Source organism: Budorcas taxicolor, chromosome 20 (assembly GCF_023091745.1).
Source record: "Budorcas taxicolor isolate Tak-1 chromosome 20, Takin1.1, whole genome shotgun sequence".
NCBI classification, from domain to species: domain Eukaryota; kingdom Metazoa; phylum Chordata; class Mammalia; order Artiodactyla; family Bovidae; genus Budorcas; species Budorcas taxicolor.
The window spans coordinates 7,418,177-7,438,357 of NC_068929.1; the positions used below are offsets into that span (position 1 = coordinate 7,418,177).

At 39.0% G+C, this 20,181-nt stretch overlaps 1 protein-coding gene across 7 annotated transcripts in view; it reads right to left on the reverse strand.

Annotated features, from left to right (window-relative positions):
* Positions 1 to 20,181, reverse strand: part of FBXW11 (F-box and WD repeat domain containing 11) — a 131,234-nt gene that overhangs the window by 88,349 nt on the left and 22,704 nt on the right. For 3 of the 7 annotated variants that reach the window (XM_052659061.1, XM_052659059.1, XM_052659060.1), the window contains exon 2: positions 2,050 to 2,151. The exons of 3 other annotated variants lie outside the window; for them this stretch is intronic. In XM_052659061.1, coding sequence (XP_052515021.1) covers positions 2,050 to 2,151 — 102 coding nt within the window. Of the gene's footprint in view, positions 1 to 2,049; positions 2,152 to 2,299; positions 2,434 to 2,944; positions 2,989 to 20,181 lie in introns of those variants that run through there. One more of the 7 variants, XM_052659065.1, reaches the window with a different exon arrangement.

A 20,181-nucleotide genomic window follows, 5' to 3' on the forward strand; every position in this document is an offset into this window, starting at 1 on the left:
TCAAATTAAGTCACCAACTTTTAGTATTTGTTTTGGATACTGGAGGTAGACAATTAAAATAATATATAAAACCAAAGAACAGAGAGAAGGAAAGTCTTCCAAGTTCATTTATATACGTTTACTTTCCTTTCACAAATGGAACAAAACAGAATGATCTGCTAACTCCCATCAGCTGAGTACATATCTCACTTTACTGTGCTGCATATTGTTCCATAAACTAAAGAAAATAAAAACCTAAATACACAAAATTCCCCAATGCACCTCTGAAGACACTATTTGTTCCATTAACAGTTCAGTGAATATCACTCAATATTTCACCTTATTTTAAGGTCTACTCAAGGCAACATTTATATTTTTTCTCTTAAATGATTTTCACTGGGAGAGATGAGTCAAAGAATTAACTTATCTGGGTTTCCATTTTCAAGGTAAAAACCCTATTTGCTCCCTCCCACTCACCCCAACTCCAGAGAATTCACAATACTGCTACTAAAATATACTGAATAATGCCTTCCATTGGTCAATTACTTTTAATTGAATGCAATAAAAATAATCTGCACTTCCAGATGTCATTAACAACTACAATTCTTCACCTGCTTAAATTTCTGGATAGAAACTGGATCAATCCACTAAAAAGCAACTGTAACATTCAAGTAAGCATTTTCAGAAAAATAGAAGACAAAGATGTACACACTATTACTATAATGCAAATATCCGTTATTTAGCACCAAGGAGAGCACATGCAATAATCTCAGTCTGCTATTTCAAAAACATTTTTGTTAAAGTTGTATCACATGCAGAGAAGCTGCTTTTCCAAGAGTAAATATGCATTACACTGGAGCATTACTGAAACACCCAATCCCTGGACCCTAAGAGTCCTAACTCAACTTTTCATATAGACTCTAAGACAACTGGATCTTATATTGACTTCACTCTCAAGTTAACTGTTTTCTAAAGAAAGCAATCTGAAGCAATAACCACACCAGTGCAGCTCAGAATGTTCACAATCCCAATATGAAGGAAATTTTTCCCCTTTCCTGGCTCCCCAACTCCATGTAAAGACTGAAAACATGAATAGAGAGATTACCTTGAGAACAGTAAAGTAAACTCACTCCATCAATAAGATCCCTCTAAATCATTTTCTGATTCTACAGTGTTTTCCTACAACAGGGCAGTCTCAACAGGATATCAGGAATTCAATACTGCTTTTTAAAGATATATCAAACTTTCTGGAATATACAGTGATGAAAACTGAATACTGCTACTGAAACCATACTGAATTAAACACATGCTTTCTCTAAACAGAGCTTCCTCAATAAAGTCACAATGTTTTCCGCCTTGACTCTCTTAGAATCCATCCCAACATATGAGGTCAGCCCAGCTGCACTCCTGCTAATAGCTTTTATTGGAGCAACCCCTCCCACACCCCCAGAGTTTTACTTTTATCTGTGGAATTCTCTGCCAGCCTCGGCCTGGAAAACTGGGTGGACCCTAAGGACAAGTGTCAGATCTGGTCTTTGGGAGGTGGCCCAAACTGACAGTTATTGCCAGCATAAAGCTGTGATCTTTATAAACTTCAATTTGAGGCTTTATACTGTTAGTGATTCCCTCTCCACTCCTTTATGGAAGGAGGGAGAAAAAGCAAGCCAAAAGGATGAGTTTCAAAATAGAAAAATCACCACTTTAATTATGAAACCCTCCCAACTCAAGAAAGAACTGTTAAAAGTAGCCAAATGGAAAATGTCAAGGTTTTAGGGGTACATGCACAACTATTAAACATGAGAATCACAGATTCAAGGTGGGGGTTGGGAGGATAAAAAGCAGGAGCAGAAAAAGAGGAGCAGAATAGGGCCCAGCCAAAGACCCATTTGCTCAGAAGGGCCCCTCTAGGTATGAACTCCTCCATGTAGGGCACCCAGGCTGGAGGAAAGCAGAGGGTTACACAGAACATTTAGCAGACTTAACATTGGATTAAACACACTACTGCAAGTTTCAACAAATGTTCATGGTATACGTAAAAAACACATTTACAACAAGAAAGAAGAGAGGCACCTGGAGACATCTGACACTGGGCATGCTCTGCAGGCAACTCAGTGCGCACATGCTCTCTACCAGGTTGGCGCAGCCTAGCCACAAAGACCTTGGCACAGAACACTGCAGGATGACAAAAAGGGAGGAAGAGAAGAAGCAGTTAGAGGCCGCAACAAATCACTCCTTCACACAGGCAACTTGAATGTTAGTCGGGCAGGGGGAGCACCCACGGCAGCTTGGAGGTCAGGGGTGGCAGTCCAGCGAAACTTACGGAAACCTGGGAGAGGGCCCACTTCCTGTCCTAAGGAAAGGAGGTTTCTGCTGCCAGCCACTAACTCCTCAGGGTACCGTGAGCAGAATCAAGAGGGAGAGAAAGATGTTTCAGTGGAAACCCGTTAAAGGGAACTGTGAAGTATGAGGGCAAAACAAGATTAGTCGTGAGACTGCGACTCTAACATCATGTGCTTAGTAGCTCTGTTGTGTCCAACTCTTTGTGACCCCATGGACTGTAGCCCGCCAGGCTCCTCTGTCCATGGAATTCTCCAGGCAAGAATACTGGAGTGGGCTGCCATGCCCTCCTCCAGGGGATCCTCCCAACCCAGGGATCGAACCCTCCAGCATTGCAGGCAGATTCTTTACCATCTGAGCCACCAGGGAAGCCTCAGTGGTTTTTGGTCTATGTTGTATAATTACAAATGCCATCATTACATTACCTACTATGGGGCCAGGCACTTTAAATGTGTTCTCTAATTACCACACCACAGTGTCAAGAAACTGAGGTTCAAAGGTAAGTCATTTGCACAAAGACAAACAGCAAAGGAGGGGAAAGTCAGAATTTCAAACTTTGGTTGCCACTATTAAAACCCACATTCATTCCACAAGACTCTGATGCCTCTATTATGAAAGCTGTGATCACCTGAAACTTGATCATCTGGGCACAGTTTCTGCACTTCCCTAGATAAAATCACAGGGCACCTGGAGACACAAGGCAGAAAGAGCAAGAAAGATGAGCGACTGATAGATAAAGGAGACAAAAGAGCTGATAAAAACACATCTGGTTTTGAGTGTCACCCAGATCTCTGCTTTCGCAAAGGAAAAAAAAAAAAACTTTAGAATAATCATGACTTTCATTTTGGACTTTGCTTACACAGTTCATTTAACACAAGTAAGAATTAAAAGCTTATTTCATTTACCCATTCCCATTATTCTTTAAGAGCTTGCTGGTTTTAAGGGAATTAAGTAAAAAAGTAAAATATAAACAAATACAATATAGCTAGTATTTTTAAACCATTAGATTATTTGTGGTATTCAATAAGTACTTTTTCAAACCCAAGGTCAATTAATTTACTCTGGCAAAATGAATAATCAAAAAAAACAAAACAAAACAAAACTGAAGGTGGGTGTTTGGGTTCAACCAAAATACTCCAGAAGTCTCAGACCCAACCTCATAAACTTGTTTATTCTAGCTATAATTAGGATGGTTAAATATACCCACTTTCCTGGGACAGTCCAAGTTTACACTGGTCTCAGCATAACTTTCACTCTCAAAAGTGTTCTGGTTTGGGAGGTAAATTCTATGGTTACCCCAACTACAATATAAACAAAGACCACTATTCTTGAACTCAGGTGAGCCTGGGTTCCTTCCTATCCACCATCTGTACTTTCTAGTTAAATCCCACCAATAATGTAATGGAGTATTGAGATTATTTGGAAAGGCATTTAAAGAACATGAAACCAGTGGACTCAATGGAATAAAAATCTGAGCAGGTTTTTGGTAATGAAGAAAATACCATGTATTTCCAATAGTATGCTTCCATTTCAAAGCTTCCCATAGCCAATAGGGTAGAATTCTATCACTGATACTCCAGCATACATATGTCATCACCCCAACACTTTCAAAGAGTGCCATAAAAGATGCTGAACAAATGTTTGGATAATATAATAACAATAGCTGCCATTTATCAAGCTTTTGTTGTATGCCAGACAGCTAACATAGTAAATCCTCACAAAAACCCTTGTAAGACAAGTATGATTCCATTTTACAGATGAGAAAACCAGAGATCAGGAAAGCAGAGCTTGGTTTGTTTAAACAGCAACTTATCGAAAGTGCAAGAAAACAAGGGCTAATTGATGGCAGAACTAGGACAAGTTAACCTGTCTGACTCTAAGCAAGCATGCTTTCTTTCCGCTACAACAAACTGTATCCAGATATGCCTAGTGAGATATTGAGGGCACAGAAAATGCCAAGACACATTACATATGGATACACATGTAGATTGCATACATGATTTAAGTGTCCAACATCCTCACAGTTCAATTTAAGCTCCCTTTTTGGAATCTCTGTAGTTATCCAAATCACAGAATCACCTATACCTGAGAACAGACTTCAAGGATCACACCTGTATTCAGCAACTAATATCAAATTAACACCAAAACTCATCTGCAAATCAATTTTCATTGATTCAGTAAAAACAGCTTCCTGCTGCAGAGTTTAGTATATATATACCTCAAAGGGTAAAAACCATGAAAGCATAAGGTAACGTTATTTTGATTAGGTTCTGCTAATAACCTGAGATCCAAAACTTTAAAAAAAAGAGAGAGAGACCAATTTTCACATTCACTAAATCAAAGAACCATGGATTGAGAAGTGGACCAATTAGTTCAAACTTCCCCCCCGACTTCAGAAGTAAAGAAACTAAATAAAGCCCAAAGAAAAGTAGTGAGCAGTTTCCTAATCATCTAATGATCTAACTAATACTGATAAAAATATGGAAAACAACATAAAATAAACCTGAGAACCTAACTAAACAATATTAAATATTTATTACAGGTATTTTTTAAAGCTTGACATCGAACTTGTATATTCAGAAAAAGACTTTTAAAGACACTCCAGTTTCTAAGAACTTATCTTTATAACACCCATGGATGATATTCTGGGGTAAAGAGAGTGATGCCAGTATTTATCACAAATATTAGAACTGCCCAACTTTCACAGTCAATTACCTTGGAGCTAAATAACCAACCACAGTGCTGAAAAATAGTTTTTACTCAACAGAAAATGCCACTCTAGGAAATACATCCATCTTTTTATAAAGATGCCTATGCCTGCTAGTCTAAATAAGGCTACTCTTAGGGCTAACAGTCCAAGAGGACATTGATCTATTTGTGAAGCATAGCTAAACATAAAAGTTCCATATTTATCAACCTAAGAGCATTAAAATGCAGCTTTGACCACAAATAGTAATTGATTCTTAAAGCTGCTGACTTTAAATTTAGGGACCTGGCTGAAAACCCATGTTGACTACTGTGGAGTAACTTACTTTCCATCGTTCTCTCACTGAATAGTGCAAAGGTCTCTTCCCTTGAGCTCCATTCAAGGCACAAGGCACACCATTATCTCCCTCTTTAAAAAAAAAAAAAAAAAAGCTAACGGTGGTCATATCTTTAAACTTTTGGAACACTACCTCATTGTTAAAATATGTCTGAAGAATTTATCCTGGTACCATGGGTATTTACCAATTTTAAGAAACACTTACTGACCTACTTATTAAGCTAACAACAATACAAACCAAGCCTCTTTCCTCTTGAGATTTCAGCCTGGAGCTCAAGAGAAGCACAGTGGGATCACAATGAAGATCCTTAAGGGGTACAAAACCCCTAAGAAATGTTTGTTTTAATGTTCACATTTAGCAACCAATACTCTAATTCAGGGTTGTCCACAGAGAACAGGAACTAATTCACATGGGGCTCTAACAGTAAGAGCAAATAACCAATTAGACTGATTTATACTTATATGCTGTATAGCCAAAGAAAAGAACATTAATCAAGGAAACTGATAGTGTTTATTAATTTTGTCATACACACTGTATAATCAAAAACCAAAATCAGGGCCACCATGCTGAGGGACACTGTAATTCTGTAAGGACAAAAAGAATAATAGCTTTTGGCATTTTTCAAAAGCAAAGTTATTAACAGAGGTAGGAGAGAAATGTCCTAGACTCTCTTCCTATTGCCATAGGAACCACAAATCAAAAGGGAAAAGTGGCTGCAGGCACCTTGCCTCTGATTGGCCAGTTTTTAGAAGAACTCACAAAAGCTAACTGGTCTGTGTCTAGATGGAATAGTTTTTGAATATCTTGCCCTGATTCCTTCTCAAAGAGGCAATTCTTTTACAAGCTACTCAAAGGGGTATTTTATGTTAATTGTCTCTCTGATGTCACTCTGATTTAGATTTTCCATAGATCTGATTTAGGTTTTCCATAAATCTCTCCAATTTTTTCTTTAAACTACTTTCCACAGAACCATTACCCACCTATTCTATTTCCTATCATCATGCTTGAGATAACCGAATTGAAGCGCTTAAATTCTACTCCATTCAACAAAAAACTTATCTGAATTTATATCTGCAGACAGAAACACAATTAAGACCTCTCTCCTCTGGGAACTCATAGGAGGGAACTCTGAGAATCTGCCATGTAAATATAACACACACACACACAAGCACACAAGCACACAAGCACACAGTCTTAACACACTCAAAGGAGGAAGATGCCCGAACTAACCATAAAGGATGAGAAGGAGGTCGCCAAGGGAAAAAAAGAGAGAAACAGATATTCCAGGCAGAATAAATAACATGAGCAAAGCCGAATAGCTAAGAAATGATAGTCCTATGCAAGGAACTGCAATTAACGTAAAGTTTCCAGTTCAGTTCAGTTCAATCGCTCAGTCATGTCCGACTCTTTGCAACCCCATGAATGGCAGCATGCCAGGCCTCCCTGTCCATCACCAACTCCCAGAGTTCACTCAAATCACGTTCATTGAGTCAGTGATGCCATCCAGCCATCTCATCCTCTGGTGTCCCCTTCTCCTCCTGCCCCCAATCCCTCCCAGCATCAGAGTCTTTTCCAATGAGTCAACTCTTCGCATGAGGTGGCCAAAGTACTGGAGTTTCAGCTTTAGCATCATTCCTTCCAATAAACACCCAGGACTGATCTCCTTTAGGATGGACTGGTTGGATCTCCTTGCAGTCCAAGGGTCTCTCAAGAGTCTTCTCCAACACCACAGTTCAAAAGCATCAATTCTTCGGCGCTCACCTTTCTTCACAGTCCAACTCTCACATCTATACATGACCACCGGAAAAACCATAGCCTTGACTAGACGGACCTTTGTTGGTAAAGTAATGTCTCTGAATTTCAATATGCTATCTAGGTTGGTCATAACTTTCCTTCCAAGGAGTAAGCGTCTTTTAATTTCATGGCTGCAATCACCATCTGCAGTGATTTTGGAGCCCAAAATAATAAAGTCTGACACTATTTGCATTGTTTCCCCATCTATTTCCCATGAAGTGATGGGACCAGATGCCATGATCTTCGTTTTCTGAATGTTGAGCTTTAAGCCAACTTTTTCACTCTCCTCTTTCACTTTCATCAGGAGGCTTTTAGTTCCTCCTCACTTTCTGCCATAAGGGTGGTGTCATCTGCATGTCTGAAGTTATTGATATTTCTCCTGGCAATCTGGATTCCAGCTTGTGCTTCCTCCAGCCCAGTGTTTCCCATGATGTACTCTGCATAGAAGTTAAATAAGCAGGGTGACAATATACAGCCTTGACATACTCCTTTTCCTATCTGGAACCAGTCTGTTGTTCCATGTCCAGTTCTAACTGTTGCTTCCTGACCTGCATATAGGTTTCTCAAGCGGCAGGTCAGGTGGTCTGGTATTCCCATCTCTTTCAGAATTGTCCACAGTTTATTGTGATCCACACAGTCAAAGGCTTTGGCATAGTCAATAAAGCAGAAATAGATGTTTTTCTGGAACTCTCTTGCTTTTTCCATTATCCAGCGGATGTTGGCAATTTGATCTCTGGTTCCTCTGCCTTTTCTAAAACCAGCTTGAACATCTGGAAGCTCATAGTTCACGTATTGCTGAAGACTGGCTTGGAGAATTTTCAGCATTACTTTTTTAGCGTGTGAGATGAGTGCAATTGTGCAGTAGTTTGAGCATTCTTTGGCATTGCCTTTCTTTGGGATTGGAATGAAAACTGACCTTTTCTAGTCCTGTGGTCACTACTGAGTTTTCCAAATTTTCTGGCATATTGAGTGCAGCACTTTCACAGCATCATCTTTCAGGATTTGAAATAGCTCAACTGGAAGTTCCTAAGTGTGAGCTAAAGAAACCTTAGGGGGGTGGGCCAAATCACAAAGGTCTCCCCATACCTTTCTATCAAACTTGAGCCTTCATCCTGCAGGACAGCAGCTCTTGCACTCTGTGGGACAGCTCACCAGTTAACAGCCAATCCTCCCAGCTCACCAGTTAACAGCCAATTCTCCCAGGTGTATGGCCCAATTTTTTTTTTTTAATCAACAGTGACTCAGTGGTAAAGAATCTGCCTGCCAGTGAAGGAGATGAAGGATACAAGAGTTCTATCTCTCGGTAGGGAAGATCCCCTAGACAAGGGAATGGTAACCCACCGACTCCAGTATTCTTACCTGGCAAATCCCATGGACAGAGGAGCCCAGAGGGTTACAGTCCATAGGGTCACAAAGAGGTGGACATGACTGAGCATGCACAAGATCTTATTTCCCTGCAACTCAATATACATACTGCTTCAACAGTATGTGTCAGAGGGACAGAGGCAGGCCATGCAACACACTGGCAAGGGCTGGGTGAGCTTCTTAGGCTAAAAGGCAGGAGATGAAGTATACTATCAAGTCAACACCAAGCCAGTTCAAGCAAGCACCAAAGAAAGCTGCTGTTTCCTAGACCATGTGGGGAACATTTCCCACAAGAGAGCGAAGAAGTCTGCTCAAAAGTAACCCAAAGATAAAGACACATCCATCTGAATGCAGAGTTCCAAAGAATAGCAAGGAGATAAGAAAGCCTTCCTTTCTCAGTGTGCAATGCAAAGAAGTAGAGGAAAATAATAGAATGGGAAAGACTAGAGATCTCTTCAAGAAAATTAGAGGTATCAAGGGAATATTTCACGCAAAGATGGGCTCAATAAAGGACAGAAATGGTATGGACCTAACAGAAGCAGAAGATATTAAGAAGAGGTGACAAGAATACACAGAAGAACTGTACAAAAAGATCTTCCTGACCGAGATAATCACAATGGTGTGATCACTCACTTAGAGCCAGACATCCTGGAATATGAATTCAACTGGGCCTTAGGAAGCATCACTACGAACAAAGCTAGTGGAGGTGATGGAATTCCAGTTGAGCTATTTCAAATCCTAAAAGATGATGCTGTGAAAGTGCTGCACTCAATATGCCAGAAAATTTGGAAAACTCACCAGTGGTCACAGGACTAGAAAAGGTCAGTTTTCATTCCAATCCCAGAGAAAGGCAATGCCTAAGAATGCTCAAACTACTGCATAATTGCACTCATTTCACACGCTAGCAAAGTAATGTTCAAAATTCTCCAAGCCAGGCTTTAACAGTCCGTGAACCGTGAACTTCCAGATGTTCAAGCTGGATTTAGAAAAGGCAGAGGAACCAGAGATCAAATTGCCAACATCCTTTGCATCATCAATAAAGCAACAGAGTTCCAGAAAAACATCTGCTTTACTGACTACACCAAAGTCTGTGTGGATCACAACTAACTATGAAAAATTCTTCAAGAGATGGAAATACCAGACCACCTGACTGTGTCCTGAGGAATCTGTATGCAGGTCAGGAAGCAACAGTTAGAACTGGACATGGAACAACAGACTGGTTCTAAATCAGGAAAGGAGTACGTCAAGGCTGTATATTGTCACCCTGCTTATTTAACTTCTATGCAGAGTACATCATGAGAAATGCCGGGCTGGATGAAGCACAAGCTGGAATCCAGATTGCCAGGAGAAATATCAATAACCTCAGATATGCAGATGACACCACCCTATGGCAGAAAGTGAAGAAGAACTAAACAGCCTCTTGATGAAAGTGAAAGAGAAGAGTGAAAAAGCTGGCTTAAAACTCAACAATCAGAAAACTAAGATCATGACATCTAGTCCCATCACTTCATGGCAAATGAAGGGGAAACGATGGAAACAGTGACAGACTTTATTTTCTTGGGCTCCAAAATCACTGCAGATGGTGATTGCAGCCATGATATTAAAAGACGCTTACTCCTTGGAAGAAAAGCTATGCCAACTATTAAAAAGCAGAGACATTACTTTGCCAACAAAGGTCTGTCTAGTTAAAGCTGTGGTTTTTCCAGTGGTCAAGTATGGATGTGAGAGTTGGACTATACAGAAGATTGACGCTTTTGAACTGTGGTGTTGGAGAACACTCTTGAGTCTCTTGGACGGCATGGAGATCCAACCAGTCAATCGTAAAGGAAATGAGCCTTGAATATTCATTAGAAAGACTGATGCTGAAGGTGAAACTCCAATACTTTGGCCACTTGATACAAAGAACTGACTCACTGGAAAAGACCCTGATGCTGGGAAAGATTGAAGGCAGGTGGAGAAGGGGATGACAGAGGATGAGATGGCTGGATACCATCACTGACTTGATGGACCTGAGTTTGACCAGGCTCTGGGAGTTGGTGATGGACAGGGAAGCCTGGCATGCTGCAGTCCATGGGGTCGCAAAGAGTCAGAGATGACTGAGGGACTGAACTGAACTGAATGATAAAGATATGAAGTACATAGAATAAAAGCCATGTTTTTATAAATATTATGAAATATCAGAGCTTAAAATCATGTCATTCCTTCAAATGAGACATCAAAAACTTTTAATATTCAAACCATTGCGAGAGACAATGATAAGACAACTAATGAACTTTTCATCCGAGAAGTGACCATTAGCAGCTGGAGTGAGGCGTGGTGAAAAGAAAGGAAGATAAGTCTATCAGAGAGCCTAAGTACAGTCTCTTATTTTTATTTTACAACTAATGCCAATTTCTTTCAGCTAAGGTACAAAGAGTAGACTCAAGGGCCAATACTTACCTTCAGAAATATTTGCCTAAAGTCAATTTTTTTCCAGTAGAACTCTCACCATACCCTACCTACCGAATACAAAACAGAGTAATGAAAATGTAAAACAGGTAATGAAATGGTGGAATACCTGAGTGGGAGCAAAGATCTATTTCACGGTAATCACCTGGTGATCACACACTCTCCACTGAGACTCTCCATCCAGGAGTGGGAATGTGTTCTGAAGAATGATACAGTAAGTGGGCTCAAACACTTTATCTAACTCCAGCTCTCCAAACCTGAATGTGAAAGCTATAGAGCATCCATTCAGTTTCTGCTGGAGGTGGTCCTCATCTCAAAGCAAATAAAGCAAGAATTAAAGTTGATCCAAATTAGGAACTATTCTATTGTCTGAATTCTGAGACTGCTGCTTTTCAAGAAGCTATAGTAGTTGTAATGAAAATAAGGCCACAGAGCTTTTAAGAGCCTACAACAGAGAGTTCTGCTCTATATTATAATGTTTGATGGCAATCTATAAGAAATAGTGAACTCTCACCAAAAAATTATACTGTTTTTAAAACCAAGAATCATAATAGTCAGGTCAGAGGATAAATGTTAATTCATAATTCAAAGTTATTTTCCAAAGCATTTTAAAGAACTGAACACTTACATTTTTTCTTTTATAATTTCTATTCATCCACATCTTCTAATGAACACCTAGTTCTGGTTTTTCTCTGATGGGACACCTAGTATTCATAATATTGAGGTCTAAGCCTCAGTATGTGAGAGGCTTTCTTCTCCTTATAGTGGTATTTGATTATGACAGAATTTGACAGTAACCACATGACATATAACCAAGGATGTTAATGCTTTAACTCTTAGCAACTGTACTACAGAACCACATATTTATAGATAATACAGCATATGGTATTTTCAGGCTGGGATATCTGTTAAAGGAAGAAAAGGGCATGGGGAGAAGGGCACAGTGAAATGAGAAAAGAAAAAGGGATAAGAATGTGGAAAAGTGAAATTTACTTTCTGCCAAGTTTTAGAGATTCAATCCAACCAACTTATCGTGGAATCAGAATTCAAAGCCAGAGCTCAAACTTTCCTTAAATTCTATTATTTAAAAAAAACATTTTTAATGTCCAGACAATTCTCATCAGTCCATGTGGTCACAAAGAGTCGGTCACAACTGAGTGACACTGTGGGCCCGCGCGCACATGCGTGCACACACACACACAAATTATCTAAAGTAAGATGCTGTTTGGTCGCTAAGTTGTGTCTGACTCTTTGCAACCTGTAGCCTGCCAGGCTCCTCTGTCCACGGGGTTTCCCAGGCAACAATACTAGAGTGGGTTGCCATTTCCTCCTTCAGGGAATCTTCCTAACCCAGTGATCGAAGCCTCATTTCCTGCATTAGCATGTGGATTCTTTATCTGAGTCACCAGGGAAGCCCCTAAAGTTAAGATACCAGAACCCAAAACTAAAATGGATCTTCACAGTTTTCTTTGGCAGGGAGATGAAGGATAAATTTTCTTTTATAGTTTCTATTCATGCATATTTTCTAACTTTTTCTCCAATGAACACCTAGTACTTATAATATTTTAAAACTACACTGTATAATTTTAAGTAATGCTTTATTTTTGTTTAATTATATAATGAATAATGTAAATTATTATAACTTACAAATAGTAATTTGACAATTTAAATAAAAACAAATTCTCTTCCCAAGAATTGATTCAGTCTGTCTCAAATACCTGTGGTTTAAAATGTGTTAAAATGCTGAGTGCCAGAAAAACATTTTACCTAGTGACTTTCAGAAACAGCAGTGAGCAACAAAATGATAACAGCTTATTCCCGAGTAATTTCAGAGGAAAAAAAAAAATCACTGTTGTCCACTTCACAACTACCAGCCATAACTCAGAACTGTCACCAGGGTTTTTCAGAGCTCTTACAGAAGCTGGAGAGAGGAAGGATTAGATGTGTGAGGGGGGAAGCAGAATCTCTATTCTAAGCAGCATGACAAGAACAGGATGTAACAAAATAATCTATTTCCGGCATAGCCACATGGGTCCTCAGTTGTACTAGGACCAGTCTGAGGTTCAGTTGCCAAGAAAGAACAGATTTCCCCTCGCAAGTTCCAGGTCAGATCAGTTTGAACCCAATCCCAATGGGGTTTATCCAAGATCCACAAAACCTGAGACAGGTGAGACCCAAATGACAGGTAAATTAAGTACATCTGAGCCTTTGTTGGTTAGCATCACTGGTCCAATAAGAACATTTTTCAGGACTAGGGGAGACGACTAAACTATAAATTTAACATTTCCAATTTAAAAATGTTAAATGTAAATGAAATTTACAAAAAAAGAATAATTTGGGAAGGAGATGCAAATTTGTATTTTCAGAGTACCTACTATGTGCCAGACAGGTACAGTTACCTTGATCTCATTAACTGTCACACCACCTCTGGCCAGACTGGTATTTTAGTTTTAAAGAAGAAGAAACTAAGGATCAGAGACATCAAACCACATGCCAGAGGTCAAAAGTAGCAGACGTGCAATTCTGACTCCAAAATCCCCACTTCCTTTGCTGGACATTAAACTCCCTAAAGCAGCAATTTCCTCTGATTTATTTTCAAATTTTATCTACTTGTTACTCATTTGTACTGCTTACAGGAGTGTAATCTGTATAACTCCCCGGATGCAACTTATCAATACACATTTAAGACTTGGAAAACATGCATGTCATTGATTCAGCAATTTCATATGTGGGGAGTTACACTACAGGAAAAACTAAAGATACACCCAAAACTGCAGCTAAGAAGATGTTCACCACATCACTGTCATAGAGCAAAGGAAAGGGTGCCGAACAACAGACAGTGGACTGGTTATGTGAATCACACATCATCCAGAAGACACAATATGGTGTATCCGCCAAATAAGCATCATTTTTATAGGAGTATGTTTATTGACCTAGAAGTAAGTTATATAGGAAAAGAAAGCTATAAAACATGGAAGAAGTTTAAGGAACCTTGAGTGAATAAAGGCTACAAAATCAGGACTTTTGTTATATTACGATCTTATTTTATTTGATAACATGTAACACATATAAAACATAGGATTAAATACAGGAGATTCTTATTTTACTCTTTTTGTCTCCCATAGTTTTTCAGATGCAGGCAGTATACAACTGACAACCCAGTACTTAAGCTTCTTACAACTTTCTCCTCCACCTTTCTCTCTTCTCATACTTTTCTCCTCCAGAAAAACTAGCATTCCCAAACTGTTAACTTCGGGTTCTGGGCCTAGCAACTTTTCCCTTGGGTCAAGCCCATTCTCCAATGAAGGTGAAGAACAGGTGGGGTTAAGCGAGCTATCAGAGTTTGGTTACACTCTGAGGTAATAACAAAGACACAACCCTAATCTCTGAGGCTACCTAGCCAGAGAAAACTCTTCAGTAGCAGTGCTCTGTTTTACAAGGCTACCACTTCTAAGTGTCTGATAATCCAAACTTCATGACACCGGAGAGGACTTCCAGGTGAGCTAACTGAAAGCTGGCCTTGTTTTGTAGTCACCAGCTGAGACCCAAGCGGCGCCTGGTCTTCGCACACACAGCAGGGCGCCAGCCTCCCCTTCTTCACCACTGCAGACCCAGGTGCTCGTGCCCTGCCTTGTCCCTCCATCAAATCTCAGAAGCCAAAAAGCTTTAATCAGAGAATTCATGGAAGTACCCAGACAGCAAGATCTGACTGCCCTATAACACTAGCACTGGGCCAAAACCCTTACCCTACTTCCATGTAAGAGAGAGTGCAAAGTTTACTGTGTTTTAAAAAGAGCATTAGAGGGAACCCCCTGGCGGCCCAGTGGTTAGGACGCCACGATTCCACTGCAGGGGACAGGCTCAATCTCTGGTCTAGGAACTAGATCCCAAAAGCCACATGGCACAGCCAAAACCAAACAAACCAAAAAAGCAAGTGGAAAATTTTCCCCTGATATAATGAAAATCTCATTTTTCCTAGGAAGAAGTATCACTTTCAAGTAGAAAGATGACTTAAGGAATGTTATTGCACCTACTCTCAAAGGGTCTGACTTCATTATAGTCAGATCACATGTTAATTCTACTTTAACTTTTTCACTTTAAACTGATTATGTATTGAAAAAGTTTACTGAACATGCCAATATACTAAATGCTTCAACAGACAACACAAGAATTCTTAAAACCAAATATTCTGGTATCAAAAGTGTTTCTGGAAATAAAGTGGTATCATTTCCTAGTTCACTGAAGGGAGAAAGACTGCTAAATTTCTAAAGTATCAAGTATTTTAAAGAAATACAGATTCACTGCTTTCAAGAGTATTAAAACTTAAACTCCACCTATTATAATAGTATTTTAAAAGTCACTTTCAAAGAGTTTCAAAGCTTCCACTATCTAAACTGCTTCCCATCTCATTACTCCTACTGAATGAAAGTTGGTCTTGCTAATAAACCTTTCGGAATCAAACATTACACCATAAACAAGCCCTCTAATACTTTGTAAACACTGCTCATTTCTCAAATACGTACTTATTTTTAGAGACCTAACCATCCTCTATCCCAAAGAAATACATATTCCAAGTTGGTAGAGTCTCATGTTTAAAATTTTATACACACACACGGACTGATTTTTAGAAAATAACTGTAACCAAAATTTTGCTTCAGAACAAAATCAACAGCATGAAAGTGAGCTGTCCAAGCTAATAAATATAAAAGGATTTATCAACCTTTAATTAAATGTATAGTAAACTCTGCACTTGCTCTACTTTCTCATATAGTCCCCATTGTTCTCATATCCCAAGCTGACCTTGGTTTCAAATAAGAATGAAGTTCTGTGCCTCACAATCCACTAGGCTCTAAGAACAAATGAATCTGTCTTTCAGCCAGGGGCTAGGACTGCCTTAGTAAGGATTCCTGCTGCTTGCTGTTAGAGCAGGGATGATGTCTTTGATTCCTTTCACGTTGTCTATTTCCTGCAGGCAACTGGGTAAGGGGAGTTCTTAGCGCTTGAAATCAGAGATATCATTAAATTCTGGAGGTGAAAGGGACCTTATAGAGATCATTTTGTCCATCTTCTTAAAACTGTTATTCTAGCCCAGGTCCTCTAAATGTCTCATGAGATACTTTTGGTACTCGGCCCCTTGAAAGCACCCAGTCTCAGAAGCAGGTAACTGCAGTAAAACACATGCTACGGTGAGATTAACGCACACCTTACAGACTCTTCTTGCAGGAGTACATATGAACACAGGTGGACTACAAGACTGGAAGTTCTTACACAAAGGAAGTAATGATTTAAAGGCCTAATATCAATTTAAGAAATACTGGACTTCTTTGTCAAAAACCATGCTCAGCGCCACTGCTTTAATTTTATGCATGACTCAGCTATATGCAGTTGGTCAAGATGTTCTTTGAGGAACAGAACACAGATGTCACCATAATAATAAACTTTTCATTAACTAAGAAAATACAGAATTGAGAGGAGGATCAGAAGACAAATCTCATACGGGCATTTCTTGCTGCCTTTAAAACAAACAAACAAATAATCCATGATCCACATTTCTTTTAATCGATAAATTAAGTCTAAAGAAAAACAATGAAAGAGCCACTAAGATTGGGATATGAGCAAAAAAGGTTAAAAGGGTGATATCACTTATACTTTGAAAATAATCAAATTCAAAAAACAAAAATTGGTCTATAAACCACAGGAAAACTCTTAAAGTAATATATTTTCCTGTAGAAACTGTACTTTATTTCCAAATAAATTAGGTGTTATATTTCTAAAACAATTTATTAAAGTAATATAAGCAGTTGGTAAGATGATTTACCAATTTACAATGTAATGCCTTCAGGTCCTCACAGCACCTATACAGAGTAGGAACTCAATAAATATTTGTTAAACACAGGGCAAAAATATGATTCTGAGGCTAGAGGAGAATGTAATGTTGTAATTTTACACTTTTTCTTTGGCCACATCACCTAATCACAGTAACTGATTCAGGAATAAGCATATATTCTAAGTTGAATCCAGGACTTCTATGGAAGCCACAAGAACTCTCTTTCCCCACTGAGTCTGAACTTAACAAGAAAGCTGGAGCTGCCCTCAGCCTACCACAAAGGAGAGTACGGTGCTGGTTCTAGGAGGGACCACATTCTCTCTAGGGAAGAAATCTGAATCCACATCCACCTCTAGATTTTTCAAATTTTAAATTCTTCGCTTTGGCTTAACTCAGCCTTGAGTTTTCTACCACTTTCAACTAGAAAAAAGTCATAACAAACCTTAAATATTTACTTAAATAAAACAGCAAAAGCCAAAAAGGTATTTGGCATGGCCAAGATCTTAAGAGATAAGGAATACCCTGCCAATGAAACATTCTTATATTTTTCCTAGGAAGTCATCTTATTCTACTAAAAGTATTCAAAATGAAATGTTCCAAGAATATCTCATTCCTGCTATAATACAGATACTAGAGAGAGAAAAAAAAATATCTTACAGGATAAACTGAACACTAAGAAGAACGAAGAAAGAAAGCACAAGAGAAAAAAATGTGTCCTGATTTTCCAAGGAGCTCTGAAATCCAAAACTGAGAAACTCAACCCTCCTCTTTATAGGCACTTCCTTCCAAATAAGCAGTGAAGTTGGCAGTATCAAATACAAACATCAATTAAATAAATGGGCTTCCCTTGTGGCAATGAAGGAGAACTGGGTTCGATCCCTGGGTTGGGAGGATCTCCTGGAGAAGGGAATGGCTACATACTCCAGCATTCTTGCCTAGAGAATTCCATATACTGAGGAGCCTGCCAGGCTACAATCCACGGGGTCACAAAGAGTCTGATACGACTCAGTGGCTAACACTTTCACCTATTTCTTCCCTTGTAAAAATATATTATAATTTGCAGAGTCAACACGACTGAGCCACTGAACAACAGAGGATGAGTTTTGATTGTTGTTTTACTTTAATTGATAGAGAAGCATACTAATATCCTACAAATCTCTGGATATGATTACCAATTTACAAGAAATTTAAGTAAGAACAAAATTATGTAGACCTATTAAGAACATAATTAGCAAAATCCAAATCTGGGGAAGTTATACAGAACAAATGACCAGTCCAGTTTCTTCAATAAATATGTGGCAAGAAAACAGATGGGAGAGGCAATTTTTATAGATTAAAAGAGATTTGAGAGACTATTAACTACAAACAATGGGTGAACCAAGTCTGTCTCCAGAACTGAAAAAACAAACTACTTTTATGTATGAGAAAAATAAGACGAATTTCAAAAAAGGACAATACAATATACCTAACCAGTCCCGGAAAAACTGTCAAGATCACCAAAAACAAAGTCTGAGAAACTGACATAGCCAAGAGGAGCCTAAGAACCCAAGACAGTTGAATGTAAGGTATGATCCTGAGTGAAATCCTGGAGAAGGAGGAGGATATGAAATAAAAACTAAGGACAGCTGAATACGCTATGGACTATCATTAATAATAATGCATCAGGATCAGCTCACGACCACACTAATGTAAGATGCTAATAATGGGGGACAAAGGAGTATATGAGAATTCTGTACTACCTGCTCAATTGTTCTGCAAATCTAAAACTTCTAAAAAATAAAGACAATTAATTTTAAAATTATTTGAGACAAGCAAATATAAGCAGACTATTTGATATTAAAGAATTATTAATTTTAGGTATAATCATGGAATTGTGTGCTCGGTATGTGCATGTTTTTATCAGCCTTTTGTCTTTAAGTCTGTATCTTTAAAACAGATACATACTGAACTCTTCATGGATAGATGAATGAATAAAGTTAAAAGGGTATTTCACAGCAATGTTTCCCAAGGTTTAGTATTCACGGTGATTTCTGGTGACATGTAAAGGTGTTTTAATGTTTTAATAGCGACATATTTAATTTAAATACATATTGTAAAAATATACAGCTAGCACACTGAACCCATGATTTCATAGATTTTAATTGCTTAGGTTTTCCTTAGAAAAAATAAAAGTAAATCTAAGGCTAAAAAAAAAAACCTAGACAGAGGCAGGTTAAGATCCCAGGTTCACAAAATAGGACACTAAGCAAGCCACCTGTTGCAAGGTGCACAGCACCTGCTGCATCCAAAGTAGACACTAAGTAAATGCTAATATATACTGTGGGTAAGAAGCCAAGCTAGAACTCCCACAGAGCAGAAAAGGCTGGAATGGAGGAGGAGTTCAGTGCAGCATGAGGGAGGGAAGGAAGCACGAGGGCTTGCAAAGGCAATCTGGGCAGGGGCAGGCAAGGCTCCCCTCTCCTGCTCCGTCTCTCCAGTACTGACAACCTGCAGCTGCCCACCTACCACCTGGAAACCCTGTTGCCTCAGAGTCTCTGGAGCTCTTTAGAGTTCCAGGCTGCCACCTAACACTCTTGAACTAAGGTGATGATAGCTAGAGGTGCAGAATCTAAGAAAGAGCACAGGCTTTGCACAGACAGGAAGGGAGAGGAGAGAGGGAGAGAGGAAAGAAGGTCTGAGAAAGAAAGAATCACTCATTATGTGACCTCGAGCAAAAAATAATTACCTTTACCAGACTCCATTTCCTCACATGCTAAAATGTGGAAGCATGTCTATCTTTCAAGGTTACAGTGATTAAAAAAGACTAGAAGAAACAGTACATGTAAATCTGCCATTTAACCAGTGTTAGTTCCCTCCCTCTTTACTGTGGCAGGGTGAAGGAAACCCTTGATGAATAAAAGCTGTTAGGATGAAATACATAAAAATAGTAAAGTACAGCCTCGGGTTCTATCAGTTTTGAGCCAAAATAAAGGAGAGGAATCCTGGGATCAGAAAATGTGGGATATGTTGGGAAACATATTAGTAAAATGGCAATTATCAAATGAATTTCCTAGAGGAGATTACATGCAGCATTTACTAAAATTACCAGACCTAAGGAAGCAACTCTCAGTTAAGAGTGATCCTATTAATTTCTCTCTCTCTCTCTCTCTCTCACACACACACACACACACACACACACGCGCGCGCGCGCAAGGAAACATGGGGGGAGGAAAGGTTAGCAGTTTATAGCAATTGGCAAATCCTTCAAAATGACAGCTGAAGTATTACTGAAATAAGACTTTCTGGATAGAATAGAAGTCAATGACAGGTTTTAAAATCTGGTTTAGAGTCAGAGAGGGAAAGAAGGGAAGCTTTCTAATCTTCTAAAAGGAATTTCTGACACCAAGA